The 14,805-nt window shown below is 32.6% G+C and overlaps 2 protein-coding genes across 2 annotated transcripts; one reads left to right on the top strand and one right to left on the bottom strand.

Moving 5' to 3' along the window:
- Window positions 1-275: 275 nt before the first annotated feature.
- On the bottom strand, window positions 276-2,681 carry LOC107466209 (protein FAR1-RELATED SEQUENCE 5-like). Its single transcript, XM_016085200.3, has 2 exons — window positions 459-2,681; window positions 276-344 (listed from the first exon to the last, which is right to left on the bottom strand). Exons 1-2 carry the CDS (start codon window positions 2,679-2,681, stop codon window positions 276-278), a joined length of 2,292 nt encoding a protein of 763 aa, XP_015940686.2.
- Window positions 2,682-13,549: 10,868 nt separating this feature from the next.
- LOC107467138 (protein FAR1-RELATED SEQUENCE 5-like) lies at window positions 13,550-14,544 on the top strand. Its single transcript, XM_016086178.1, has 2 exons — window positions 13,550-13,993; window positions 14,092-14,544. The coding sequence occupies exons 1-2, from the start codon at window positions 13,550-13,552 to the stop codon at window positions 14,542-14,544; spliced, it is 897 nt and encodes a 298-aa protein (XP_015941664.1).
- The last annotated feature ends 261 nt before the right edge of the window (window positions 14,545-14,805 follow it).

Raw genomic sequence — 14,805 nt, 5'->3', positions numbered from 1 at the left:
ACCCGGAACTGGTCGTCGTCGTCGTCGCTGTCGTCGCTCCACATGGCTCCTCACCGTCTCAGACTTAGTCGTGCGCCTTCTCGCGCTTGTCGTTTCCGGCGGCAGAAGTAGCCGGTCCCGAGGTTGGTCGTCGTTGTCGTCTTCATACTTTGAATCTCGCCATCAGCTTCCTCCCCGCCCTCAGATAAATTTCTCTGGTCTTTTTTTTTCAGTTTTGTTGCCCTAATTCATCACTGCATTTGAATTTGTTGCTGAAAATATAACTGAACTAGTTTTTATTTTTGCTGAAAATCATCATTGTTAGCTTGCGTCCCTTGAGAAGCCATAGGGTCTTTGGGAAGCTCCTGTGACAAAAGAAGGCATAAACTCAAACTTGCTATCAAGTATAACTACGACATAAAATTTAACAGGTTATTTTAATTCAAGTAATGCATAATGCCATTTTGAATTTGACTGACCTCTTCTACACCAAAGCTAGCCTGTGTGCCACCACTAATCTTATCACCCAAATTGTCACCCTCATTCTTCACAGGACAATTCTTCTTTACATGACCAGCATTGTTGCATTTAGTGCACCTCCGTTTTCTACTCTCTTTTTTTCCCTTTGGTGCACCTTTTGTCTTGACAACTGAAGGGTCACCAACAAAGTTCGGCATGGGAGAATCTCTTGTTCCTCTTTTCAAGCACGACTTTTGCTCTAGTATTTTGGTCAAACGAGAAACTTCATTCATAGTGTCATGGAAAGAAGGACCATCTTGAGCTCCTAAGAATACCATCCACGTAGCTGCCACTGACAATGCGCCATAGCGCATTAAAAAATCTCTTTCTCCATCTTGCACAGTGCTTCCAGCTGAACTTTCATCCGGATACTTTTTGGCATCCTTGGACCATCTTCTCAAAAGAAGACTTTCTGGCAACTTCTGTAAACCTAGCCTTTTCATGGCACAAAACATGTGGCTACAGGGAATGCCTTCACTACTCCACCTACTACATTCACACTCCATATTCTCGGTGTTGCGCTCATAAAGTACGGTGTATATATGTTGCCCTCTGTCATACTCCTTAACTTTTAAAACAACAGTAGTTGATATATTTTCCTCATTTATAACATCTAATGCAGCCACTCCTTCAATTTCTGTTTTTACTTTGCCAAACATCTCCCGTGTGTAAAAATTTACAGCACAAAGCTCCAATGCAGCTAAGCGAGTTGTTAACACAGGCTCTCCGTACACCGTCTTAAATTGAGAAACTAATTCGTTATGTCTATAATCCCTGAGAGCATGTTCAAGATTCTGGACTAGCTCTAAAAGACTTTGACGAATGCCAATAAACCTCTTGATGAAGTTGTTTATCCCTTCACACCTTGATGTTGTTCTAAATCCAGCACAGAATTTATCTCGCAAGTAGGCGCTTGCCCAGCTTTTCCTCTTTTGATACTCATCTAGTACCCATTCATTTTCCTCCAACCCATATTTTTTTATCATATTCTCCCAATATCCTTCAAATTCATTCGGATGCCATGGAGCATACAAACATCTTCTGAAGTCGTCGGAAAAACCTTTGCTTTTTATGTTTGCTGTTACATTTCTCTGAATGTGCCAACCACATAATCGGTGAGTTGCATTTGGAAAGATTTCTTGAATTGCTGCCTTCATTGCCTCATCACCATCTGTGACCACAACACTAGGAGACTTGTTCAGCATGACATCTAAGAAGTTTTGCAACAACCACGTATATGTTGCTGTTTGTTCATTCTCTATCAAGGCAAAGCCAAATATGCATGTTTGACGGTGATGGTTACAACCCGAGAAGATAACCAACGGTCTTCTGTACTTATTTTTCCGATAGGTTGTATCAAATGCAAGCACATCTCCAAAGCACTGATAATCCGCCCTACAAATGCCATCTGCCCAAAATAGATTCGCCAGCCGACTTTCATCAGTAGCACTGTACCTTGCAATGGCCATGGGGTCAACATCGGCTTTTCCAAGTAGATAGCTAATTGTTGCATTAGAATCCCCACCAATGAGCTTTGCACGACGAGTTCTTTCAATGTGGTTATTCAGATCCTTCTTTGTGAACCCGACATTAGCATAACCCCCAGCTTGGCCTACCATTAGTCCCATTATCTTAGAGCTTGGAAGACCATTATAGTGCATGGTGTTTGCCTGAGCTTTTTGAGCCTCATTCATCCCACGGTGGTTTGGAATTAAGTGTACCAAGCATTGGGGGACAAGATCGTGGTTGTGCTTCTCAACTAATTTTTTAACTCTCCAAGCTGAAGTTTTGGCATCAAAGTACACCGCAAGCATGGCTTCACAACCCGTACGAGTCAGTGCTTTATGCTCCCTTTTCCTGTTCAAATTAGAGATGTATTTATCGGCTCTCTTTCCTTCCTTGTTGCAAAAAAATCGCCTTCTGCGTTGTGTTCCATCTTTTCCACGTGCTATATCACCCTTGCGAACTCCGGACCCGACACACCTTGCATAACGCACATACAAGTTATAAGCTGCATCTGATGTTTCAAATGTCTGGTTTATAATATCATCGGCCGTCACAACAACACACTTGCTACTGCTGCCACCGCAATCACAAGTGCAATTTACATTCTCTTCCACACTGGTCATCAAGCAATCTTCAACGTTCTCTTGTGAATTGAGTGGCTCCGAATCAACATCCATTGCACCCAGACTCGTTTTCTTTCTAATTCTATATATGTAAAAAAGTGAACATTTTTTGCATAAACAAAAACAGGTAGAAGTAGGAGATAGCTTCATAAGACATCTTAACCTAAACTAAAAAAATAGACTAAAATGGAAGTTAACAAGAGCCCTGTATGCAACTCAAACTTTAAATCAAAAATTGATAAATTAAAACCAAGTTAATGAGAGAAAACACAACATACAAAGAGGAATTGTTAACTGTTACACCACAAATATTATGAAGTTAGTGTGATTTAATATAATCTTTTTCTTGCATAGGTAATTTGCGATTCCTACACACCACAGGGTGAGCCTATCCCTACAAACAAGAGACATAAAGCTGTCGAAATTTTCAGTAACCCAAAGGTCCAAGCTGAAGTTCCATGGTATATATTATGCTCTTAAAAGAAAGATAACCAAAAACCAAATATTTCCTTCTTATGTTCAAAATGATTTGGTATCTACCTATATATATATAGTTTCATTGCATTTGCATGAAGCAACTACTATCATCATTCTATTGGTAGGTGTTGTTAGCATATCATCATCAACGATGGGAAGAGCTCCATGCTGTGAGAAAGTAGGGTTGAAGAGAGGAAGATGGACAGCTGAAGAAGATAGGATATTGACTTAATACATAGAAGAACATGGGGAGGGTTCATGGAGGTCGTTGCCCAAGAATGCTGGACTCTTAAGGTGTGGTAAGAGTTGCAGACTCAGATGGATAAACTACCTCAGATCAGATGTCAAGAGAGGCAACATCACTCCCCAAGAGGAAGAGATCATTGTCAAGTTGCATGCTGTTCTTGGTAATAGGTATATATATAAATATATGCTGCCTCTCTCTAATCACAAGTTGATATGTTTAATTAAATTGTTATTTAATACCTAAAGATAAATGTTTGCAGTTTAGTCTGATGATACACGAATATAATAGTGATATGCTTAATTAGCTAGCTTTGAGTGAATCTATAGAAGCTAGCACTACACATATAGAAGGAATCTGATATAATGAAAAAGAAACATCAATTATATTCCTAACTAAGACTAATATGAAACATTAAATTAATCAAAACTGAAAATAAAATGATAATTTTTCCAAAGTTAAATTTTTCTCAGTTGTAAGTTAATAACTTAATAATAACCAACCAGCATAAGCTAATGTTAATGCAAGAGGATATGCAAATTAGCATGTGTTTACAGTTTTAAAGAAATGAATAAATCATAATTTACCAAAGTAGTTTCTTGTATCTGAGTGGGAAATAGTTAATTCTATTTTGATGATGTTTTGTTTGGTATGTAATAAATGTAGGTGGTCAGTGATAGCAGGGCATTTACCAGGAAGAACATATAATGAGATAAAGAACTAGTGGAACTCACATTGGATCAGGAGGAAAATTTATTGCTTCATGAAATCTTTGAATGATTATTCCTCCTTCCCTCCCACCATTGACAATTGCTGCATTAAAAGCTTCCAAGAGAAGAGCACCTACTCGATCTACTGCACCTAATATGAACTTAGAATTAAGGGACACAAAAGAGGTGATAATGCTTCAACAACCAAGCATTCAAAAGAATAATGCTGATCATGACAAGAGTGATAGTGATTGGAACACTACTAGTGCTACTACACCTCCAAGTTCTTCTTGTTCTTCTTCTTCTGTGAGTTCTGGGTACGATTGGCATCTTTCTAACACTTTAAATTCGCTACTTTTTATTTCAAAATCCATTTTAATTTTAGTTACCAGTTTTTTGCATAACCCGTTTAATTCTGTTTGATCCCAATTATACAATTATTAATAAAATAGTAAAAATCCCAATTTTGGCTTCAATCATTCATACAGTTCATCTTTTTATGAATACCCATGTGCCGATATTGGTGATCTTCACTCAATGTGATTATTTTTGACAAAAAAAATCAAACACAACAACCAAACACAAAACAGACGAAGAAGAAAATTTGTTGAAAACTCACCTGATTGGGACCAGGTTGTGCGAAGGAGGTCGACGAGTTGCTGAAGGCGAGGAGGAAGTCGGGGACCTGCTGCTTCTGTCTCGACGTCGACGGACGCAATGACGGCACGAAACTGATTGCGAGGCAGCGACAAGAGACGGAGCAGCGACGACGTCCAGGTCAGGGAGCTGCTGCTACTGCCGCCAGTGACGACGAGGGCGAGGAAGGCACGCGAGATAGGAGACTGGAGGAGACCGACGACGAGCTTGTCGGATGATGCTGATAGAAGGAGAAAACTTGGGTCAATGAGATATGAGAGATGAGAGAACTTCTATGAAAGTGAGGTTAAGGGAGGAGAAGGGATTATGAAACGACATCCTTTGGGAGATCGAAGAAAAGGGCAAAAAAGGAAAAGACTCGGATCGGTTTATTCAAACCAGCTGGGTTGAACCGGATTTTAAGCATCTGGTTTAAAAATAAATTTTATTAACCGGTTTTATAAAATACCAATCATAGAATGACACATCAGCAACTTTAAAAAAAGTTATTTTGGCCGTCTTTATGTGAGTCTCCCCCTAAATTTAATACTAATAATTAAAGAAATCAATGACATAAGCGTTAATAACGTTACTAGTTAAGTTATATCTTTTTTTTATGTGTTAAAAAAAATATAATCAAAATCTTTTTGTAACACTTCTTTTCTTCAATTTTCTTTTTATACAAAATTCTAAATCCTATCAATCAATCATCAACACTTCAAAATTCAAAGAAAAAATTTTTATATTAGTGATCGTTGGCAGATCGATTTTACTTACATACTGAAATTGAATATTATTGGCTCTTTAATATGTGAATTGTTTGTATCAAATTTAATAGTAGGACAATATTGAACCCATTTAAAACTTTTTTGGAATTGAAATAGCATGTTTGAAAATTTTTAGGATTAAAATAGTAGGTTTGAAATGTTGGAGACCAAATTAGAATTTAGTCCAAATATTAGGGACAAAAATAATATTTTACTTTTAATAGAAATATTAAATTTTATATTAAAATTAAAAAGTAAATAAGTCACCAAAAATTAAAAAGTAAATAATGAATAAAAATCTAAAATTTAAAATAAAAATATTTAAGATTAAGGAAGAAATGAAAAAAAATTTTAGTGAACAGTGACTCAGGAGTGGAGCTAGATGAAATATTAGAGGAGGTTAAAAATATTATACAATAAAATAATATTAAAATAAAATTCTGAGGAGAACTAAACTGAAATTTACATAATTTATATGTAAAAAATTAAAATTAAAAATTAAATAATTGATATAATAAATTAATTATAATTATTTAATTTGGATCAATAAATTAAGTTAAATAAATAAATAATATATTATAAATATGTAAGACAAAAAAATTAATACAAATTAAAAGAAAATTAGTTTATTTATTTTAGTGAAATTAAATAATTAATATAATTAATTAGTTATAGTTAATGTAGTCAAACATAATTTAAATAATTTAATATTTATCTTAATTAAATCAAATAAATAAATAATATTTAAATAGATCATTAGACGAAAAAATTAATGCAAATTTAAATAAAATTAGTTCATTTATTTGAGTCAAATTAAAAATTAATGTAATTAAATAGTTATAGTTAATATGGTCAAAATAAACATTAAATAATTTAATATTTCTTTCACTCAAATCAAATAAATAAATAATATATTTAAATAAATCAAATAAAATAAATAAAAAACAATTTTAAAAATATGCCACATTAACTATAATATTAATTGAAAAACCTAATTTTAATAATAGATAATAAATTTTATATTTTATATGAGTAGTTGATTTGATGATTGATTATTAAAATTTTAAAAATCAAATCGATCATCAAATTACTTTACTAGTTGAACTAAAATAACTATTTTATAATAAAATAATAAATAAAATTATAAATAAGTACACAAAAACATAAATATATTCTAATACAAATTTTAAAATATACAAACTAAAGTACAACACGGAATCAAAATTTAAAATAAACATGTTAATGGAAGTATGGAACTAATCTACCGAAGATTCCAGTCAACTTCACCAATTTGTTCAAGATGCCAAGTTGCTGAGGAAACCATATTGCACTGTCTCTTCTTCTATCCCGAATCGGCACCAGCATAATACTGTCCCCCTATAAACTTAGATGTTGGAGAGCTGGTCCAACCGAATTTTACTGACTGGTGGAGTAGAAGATTTGAAGCTGCTAGAACAGAGAATGACAGAAGGGAGAAGATAGAGTATATCGCTCTTTTATGTTGAAAATTATATAAGGGAAGAATAAATTTATATTTGATCAGAGAGAGAGAGAGAAGTTGGTCCTAGAAATTGTGAAAGCCACCAAGAAAATGCATCAAGAAATTTTAAGAGTTCGAATTTTTTTACTATAACCTAATGTTGTTGTTTCACTTCTACGTTTCTATCAAGTGTTTTATTTTATCACTGAAATGTGATGTATGTATGAGAGAATCTGTTTTTGATTTATTTAATTCTTTAATGAACATTTGTATTCCTTATATTATTAAGTAATGCAAATTTACTTTTTGAAAAAAAAAACACGTTAATTAAATTAAATTAAACATGTGAATCTAATAATAGAAAAAATCCATACTAAGTTTACAATAAAATGCAATCAACTCAAGGTCCAACGTGTTAAAATGCAATCAAAGTTTAATTATGTATAAAATTTATAATATTATACATTATAAAATGACAAAGAATAACCACACACAAAAAATTATTTATCAATGTAATTGTATTTTAATTCCTAAATTTTTTATTTTTATCGTTTTAAATTAAATTTATTATACTAGTATTTTAAAAATAAAAATAATTACAACAAATAAATAAATAAGTAAATAAGTAAATAAATAAATAATAGAAAAATCTTATTTTGGACGTTAGTAAATTTATGAATGACAAAAATAAAGAACAAAAATAGCAGCAGCATCATATGCGGCTACTCTTCTCCAGCTCTTCTTCCCTCTCTTTGATTCACTCTCTGTTCTACTCTACTGAAGCACTCGCCATTGTGCTCGTCGTTCACGGCTTTGCCACTCCCTCCCACACCTTGTTACAACCTTTGTCGTAGCATCGTCATTCCATAAGAACCATCGCCGAATAACGCCGTTCAGGAACTGCCATCACCACGCCACGCAATCCTGCAACTGTACGTCCAGTTGTCACGCTGTTTCGAAACTATGCCGTTCAAAGCCACCACTGCCACACCGTTCCAGATGGATCCGCCGTCGCAGCCTCCCTTTTTGTTCTACTCCGCTTTTTCTCTCTTGTTTCACTTTTCTTTTCTTTTTTTTTCCACTGTGATTTCTATATAACTGAGTTCTGAGTCCTGAAGGTGAGGACTGAGGCGAGGAAGGCTTGAGAGGCTGCTTCTGTTTTGTCAATTTTTGTTTAAAAAAAAAAACCAATACGATGTCTTTTTCCGAGCAGGATAGAAAAAACTAGTTGGATCGAGTTTGATCCGAAGAACTTATTCATGGTTTTCAGGATGTCGTTTTTCAATAACTTAGCAGCGTTTGGTGGAGAGATAGAAATAGAAAGATCGAGATTGAGTATTCTGTTTGGTACAAAATGAGAGACAGAAATTTAAATAAATCTCAATATTCTGTTTAGTATAAAAAGACAGAAATTGAAACAAGAATGAAACTCTAATTTAATTTGTACATTAGAATTAATTAATTGAAATGAGGATATTTTTAAGTATAAAATATTATTAAAGTTTCAGTCTCCATTTCTAAAAATTTTAGTCTCCTGTGTTCCTAATTTTTGGATGTACTAAAATACTAAAATTTTAGAAACAGTAACAGAAATTTTAGTACCCGTTTCTGAACTAACAAACATGATATTGAATCTCAGCTTCTTAATCTCTGTCTCAATACCTCAAAACAAACATTACCTTAGCGTTTAGTACAAGATAGTTTAGTATGAGGTATTAGGATTAGGATTGCAAGGGGAGGACTAAGACTTATTATTGTGTGGTGGCTATAAAGATTGAGATCAGAGGACTCAAGACTTAAGATTTATTTGGACGTTATTTTTAGAAAAGATTTTTTTAACGATTTTTTTAATTTTTTATAAAAATAAATGTGATTTTATGTTTAGATATCTTATGTAAAAAGCTATTTTTATCTATCAAATACCTTTTTTATTTTTATGCCTTTTTATTATTTATGACATCATTCAAAAGTCTAACCCATGTATTGTTATCACTGGGTCCACTAGAATGCGACGAGACATGGAAAAACTGAGGATATTATATAATTCCGACAATAGAAGGATATTGGTTGAAGTACGCCATGCCATTTAGAACAGAATGAAAAGAAATAGAAAGGACTCCACTATAAAGTTGATAAGGATGGACTACTGAATAATGATGCATAGGATATTGTGGCAATCCTAGTTTTTTAGTTGTAGCTGCATCTTGAACTTCGGCCACTTCTATTTTTGATATGTTGGTCTTATCTTTTAATGTCTCTTGAGTTAGATTGATTTCTTCTATCTAAACATAAATCATAATTTTTAAATAATTACGATACGAAATTTAAAAAAATAAATAAAGAAATTAGTCAGACGAGATAGAGTCGAGTAAGACTTTTCTCAAAGTGTTGACCTCACTCACCTTTAATCTCTCAAGTTGCACTTATGGTATCGGATTAAAATAATTTAAATTTAAATTAAGACTTTAATTTTCTTTTTTGAATTATCTAATATAAATTATTAGATATGTAAAATATTACTTTCTGTCGACTTTTTTTTGCCATTTATTCTAATCTTCGGTATCTCTGTCAATTTAGATACAAATTTTTTGCTTCTATCGCTCTTAAATTTTTTATAACAAAATCATAAGAAATAATATAAGTACTACGAGAATAATATATTATAAATCTAAATTGAAATGATAATAAATTTAATAGATGGTATAACATAAATAAGTGTTTACTTTAAAATTATTGTTATTGTGCCCGAGTGTATTTTATACTGATTTTGTGATAATAACAAACAGAGCAAGGAGAAGAGAGTAAACATGACATTCAAGCCTCATCATGTAGATGCCTTAAAACCGGTAAAATATAACCATTTGTTTGTTTTGGTGAATGTTATAGTGTCTTTGATATTATGTCTAACTTACTAAAAAAGATAAATAAATAATATTTAATAAATTTTAAATATTTTACTTTTTATTTTAAATATTTTATTTTTTATTTTTTAAAAAAAATAAACAATTTAAGCACCATAATAAAAGGCATCATAAAACTCATCCATTTGTTTTTCTTCGTCAAAAGATATATCCAACGCGTGACTCGGGAACTTGTGACTTCTATACTAGTAGGAAACAAAACCAATTTCCAATATATAGGGGAAGGAATACAAAGAATTACGCAGTAATTGACACGTGGAAAATTTGGGTGGTCAAATTTAGGTTATGTAGTGCATAAAAAATAAGATAGGTTTAGTCGACATGTGTAGTAAGGACATAAATTAAAATTATGTTTGATTATTTTGTTCATTTTTATTGTTTATTAAATTTATAATTATATTTTTTATTTTTTTAATTGAATTTTTATATTATTTTTAAAATTTTATAATTATCCTTATCAGTATAAAAAATATTAGAATTAATAGAATATTTTTTTGCAAATTAAAAGTACCCATAATTAAAATTTTAATTTGATCTTTGATCACACAATTTTTTTGAGAGAATTTGTTGAAAAATTTATTCATCTTCTAAATTCTATTTTTTTTGGTGTCTCTTCTAAATTCTATTGATCCTTTTAAAATTGATCATTTATTTTTTAAGATATTATCGAATTCACAAATATGTATTAGTCTCTTTTTATCACCGCGTACCATGTTTCATTTTTTATTTGGTATTTGTTACGGTACGATAATAAATTCATACGTACCGATACGTTTAAAATATGGACAAATAGTAATAAGTTATATGAAATTTATTTTTCACATCAGCATTTAATTTTTTTAAATATATATTATATCACCACTTTTACTAATATACCTCTTTAATTAAATAAAAATAAAAATAAAAATATATTTTTTATTTAATTTTATAAAAAGTCTTAAACATCCTTACTTTATTTGATTAGACAAAATTACCCTTTTAAATTAATCAAATTTTAGAATTCAATTAATCCTAATTTTATAAATTCAAATAATTTAAACAGTAAAACAAAAACATAAAAAAAACCAAAAATCAATCTTTTTTCATCTTCTCCAATTTCCTTAATCATTAGTGTCCTCCTCTGAAGTAAAGCAAAACACATCAAAAAAATAAAAAATCAATATGTTCTTTATCTTCTCCTAATATCATTTGTGTCCCCTCCCTTCTGAAGCACCCCAAAATGGCAAAACTCTAGCAATAATTGATTTCGGTAGTTACACCACCCACGGAATTTAAGGAACCTAAAGGAGAAGGAAGGCTAAACCACTCAACTGGGCAAGCGCTGCGTCTTTCTCCTCTATGAAAATTCTTTGAATGCCTCTTTCTCAAAGGTCTACGAGAACTATTAGAATAAATCTTTCTGGTATATTGATTGAGCATGGTAGTTGGCTGCTCTGTCTGACTTCTTTATTTTTCTCAGTATGCCACTTCCCTCCCTACTCCAAAACAACTGACCAGCCAGTTCTTTGCTGCGGCGTTCCCAGGCTCAGCGCTTCCACTTCTTCCTCTTCCCTCTGTCCGGAACCCAGGTAGCTCGGCACGTCGTCCCCATCCTCGTTGGCTTCTCTGTCCGTGGCCAGGGAAAAAGTTAATATCTTCCCCCTCCTTCTCTGGTTTCCTAGTTTCCAAGGTTTAAAATCTACTTTGCGACTTGAGCTAGAATTTGCAGTTATTTATGTTCTTCTCTCGCTTTTGCAGGGCGGAATCGAAGGTCAATCGCAAGTTAGATAAAAAGGTTCAATTTTACTCTAGTAAGTTTCAAATCAATTTTTCTGTTTCTTTCAAATATTGAATTATTACATACCAAAACTGTCCATATAATTTAACTGCATCCAATCCTTGGTGTTACTGCAGAGGTGAAAGATGTTGTGACTTGCTTGAGTGCTCAAAAGTCTATTACTAAGGTAATTATCTTATTTCAAATGGCATTGTTCTTAAGATGGATTATGGAAATACTTTATTGGTCGATGTCTTAGTGCCAATAGCTGTCTTGTTATGGTAATATGTTAATAATAGTAATGAAAAATTTTTTAAGGACTAATTTGTGAATAAGGAATGAAGATACAGCAAAGTGTTTGAACTTTGTTTTGGATATGTGGTATTAGCACCTAGTACTGATATTACATAAGATGCTAGGCTAATATGTGTTGGAAATATTATCAATTATTGGAGGTTGTGGTTTTTATGAATGTCTTGATGATCACCTATTCGCCTTCAATGAAGATTTAGGGACTGGAATTTCATGCAGTAGGAGTTATGATCATTTTGATAGTTAAACTATCATGGAAGATGCACATATCTTATTTTGGCTTACTTCTGTTTCTCTCTTTTTCATGTGGATTTATGCTTAGGTTTTGTTTATTAATTCTTTTCCTTAATGCCTTTGAACTTAGTTTTTGCTTCTGCGAGTTTCCTTATTCATTAATTTTCACTGAATAAGCTTTGGTTGCTTTTATCACCCATAAGAGTAAATTTCTGTTTTATTGATTTGGAATTGCAATTTTATTGAGATTAGATTCTTGATTATCTGGAATATGTTAATGTAATGATCAATTAATTAATAGGCTTCTAGTATGTGCTCAATTAATTGGAATAAATAAATAGAGTGTCTAATATGAGAATGTCCTCTGTTAACAAATCATCTTGGAAAAAGTTGTACACCTCCTCTACCTGGAGAGTAACGTAAAAGGTAGATTTAGAAGAAAAACAAAACCTAAAGTTACAGAGTACTGCTGACTAGTTTCTTAGCAAGAGTGTGAAAGTTTACATAATGTGGTGATCACAAAGTCACCTAAAACTTTCCTGGTGCATCGACATTGCATAAGAATATACAAAATAAAAATGGTCAGCTTATTTGAATATTATTAAATAAATATGGAGTTTCATAATTATATGGAGAAGTACTTATATGATGATACCTCTATTAAAAGAAAAACTAAACAAATGTGGTTCTCTGATAATGTCATTGTTAACTTTTTTGTTGGTGTAACTCTGTTTTCTTCTAAAAGCAAACCAGAAAGCTGAGCTTTCTGTTCCTTCTTTAGCATGCTTTAAAGCAACTCCAGGCTGGATATGGATGCGTCAGTGTAACAGATTAAGAAATAAGGTATGTTGTAACAATGACTATTACTAAATGCTTCACTTATTATTATCTCATATAGATTTATCTAATATCTAACATTATTGTTATCCTTACTTTATCAAATAGAACACTTTTCACGAGGGTAAGTTACCAGAGAAGCATGTGACTAAAATTGTGATCTTAGAATAGGGTAGTTGAAATAAAATAGGTGCATTGAGTGAATTTTATCACTAGAAAAAGTGCAAAAAGAATAAAAAGAAAATTACAGTGGATCATACTCAATTTTCTTTCTTTATGCTCCTAGATAATAAGTCATTTCATATTAATTTGAATTCGTTGTATTCTTGTTTTCAAAAGAAAGACCATAGAAAGTTAATAAGTAAGAAAAATTTTTTTCGTAACTCTTGGTTGTCATATAAATAACATTCTTATGCACTAATAGCTCTTAGGTTTCATAGAATTTGATTAACAAATAATTTTAATCATAAAAAATTGAGTTCATTTTGCCTATTCCATTCTCCTAGCATTTATTTAGTACCTAACATGTTAAAATTTAAAGTTCAGTCATGGAGAATGATGGCAAAGAGTCGTATAAAGATGGTGATCAATCTGAGGATTTAAGTGTTGAGTATGAGTACAGTTCTGATGAAAGTGATGATATGGTGGATGTAACTGTAGATGAAGCAGAGGCAGATATAATTAATGCTGATGGTTTTAAAAAGTTGATAACTGATTTGACCATCGAAGACATATGGGGACTGGTGTTTGATACAGAATCTCAAGTTTGTGAATTTTACGCCAAATATGCCAAGTGCTATGGATTTGTGTCCCGAAAAGATTTGAAGACAGTGGATACTAATGACAACATTAATACAAGACAGTTGGTTTGCAATAAAGCAGGAGAAAGATATTGGAAGCACCTTAAAGGGACAATCGGCAAAAGGAGCATAGGGCAATTACTCGTGTCAACTGTAGGGAGAGGATTCGGTTCATTCGTCACTATAGAACGGGTAAGTGAAAAGTTAGTGTCTTTGAGAGTGAACACAATCATCAACTGTGTCCACCTAAGTACAGACATCTTATTGTCGTGAATCGTGGGTTTAATGAGGCCGATAAAACACAATCAGACAGCTTGCGAGCATGTGGTGTTAAAACTTGCCACATAATGGGTTACATGGTTTCCCAAAAAGGTGGATACGATAAAGTGGGTTTTACTAGCAAAGACTTACATAACCACATTAGTAAGACTAGGCGTGGCAAAGTGAAAGACGGTGATGCATTTGCTGCGTTGGCCTATCTGTTGTCCAAGGCAAACAGTGACCCGTTATTTCTAGGAAAGTTCACCTTAAAGGATGGTAGGTTGGATATTTTGGTGTGGGCTGATGGAGCAAGCGTTGTTGATTACGAATGTTTTGGCAATATACTCGCTTTTGACACCACTTACAAGAAAAATGTCTACAACAAGCTCTTAGTCATATTTTCAGGGACCAACCACCATGGGCAAACAACTATCTTTGAATGCGCCCTGCTCTCAGATGAAAGGTCTGAAACTTTCAAGTAGGCACTGAAGAAATTTTTGAAAATCATGTCAGAAAAACTACCCGGAGGCGTTGTGATAGACGGAGACCGTGCTATGAGAGAGGCTATCTTAGAAGTATTTCCTAGTATACCACACTACCTTTGTGCATGCATCTCCATCGTAATGCAGTACAGAATATAAAAAACAAGAATTTTTGGAACGATTTTAATGTATTATTGTATGGACAGTTTACCATATAAATATTTGAAGAGAGATGGAGCGAGATCATATCCAAATACGGAC

This window comes from Arachis duranensis, chromosome 1 (genome assembly GCF_000817695.3).
Source record: "Arachis duranensis cultivar V14167 chromosome 1, aradu.V14167.gnm2.J7QH, whole genome shotgun sequence".
Lineage (NCBI taxonomy): Eukaryota > Viridiplantae > Streptophyta > Magnoliopsida > Fabales > Fabaceae > Arachis > Arachis duranensis.
The sequence above is the reverse complement of the archived record's forward strand: the minus strand, read 5'-3'. Positions and strand labels throughout refer to the sequence as shown.

Coding starts and splice junctions, on each gene's coding strand:
- LOC107466209 (XM_016085200.3), bottom strand. CDS start 2,681: ATGGATGTTGATTCGGAGCCACTCAATTCACAAGAGAACGTTGAAGAT. Junction 345..458: donor CTAGCTTTGGTGTAGAAGAG/GTCAGTCAAATT, acceptor CTTTTGTCACAG/GAGCTTCCCAAAGACCCTAT.
- LOC107467138 (XM_016086178.1), top strand. CDS start 13,550: ATGGAGAATGATGGCAAAGAGTCGTATAAAGATGGTGATCAATCTGAG. Junction 13,994..14,091: donor CATTCGTCACTATAGAACGG/GTAAGTGAAAAG, acceptor GGGTTTAATGAG/GCCGATAAAACACAATCAGA.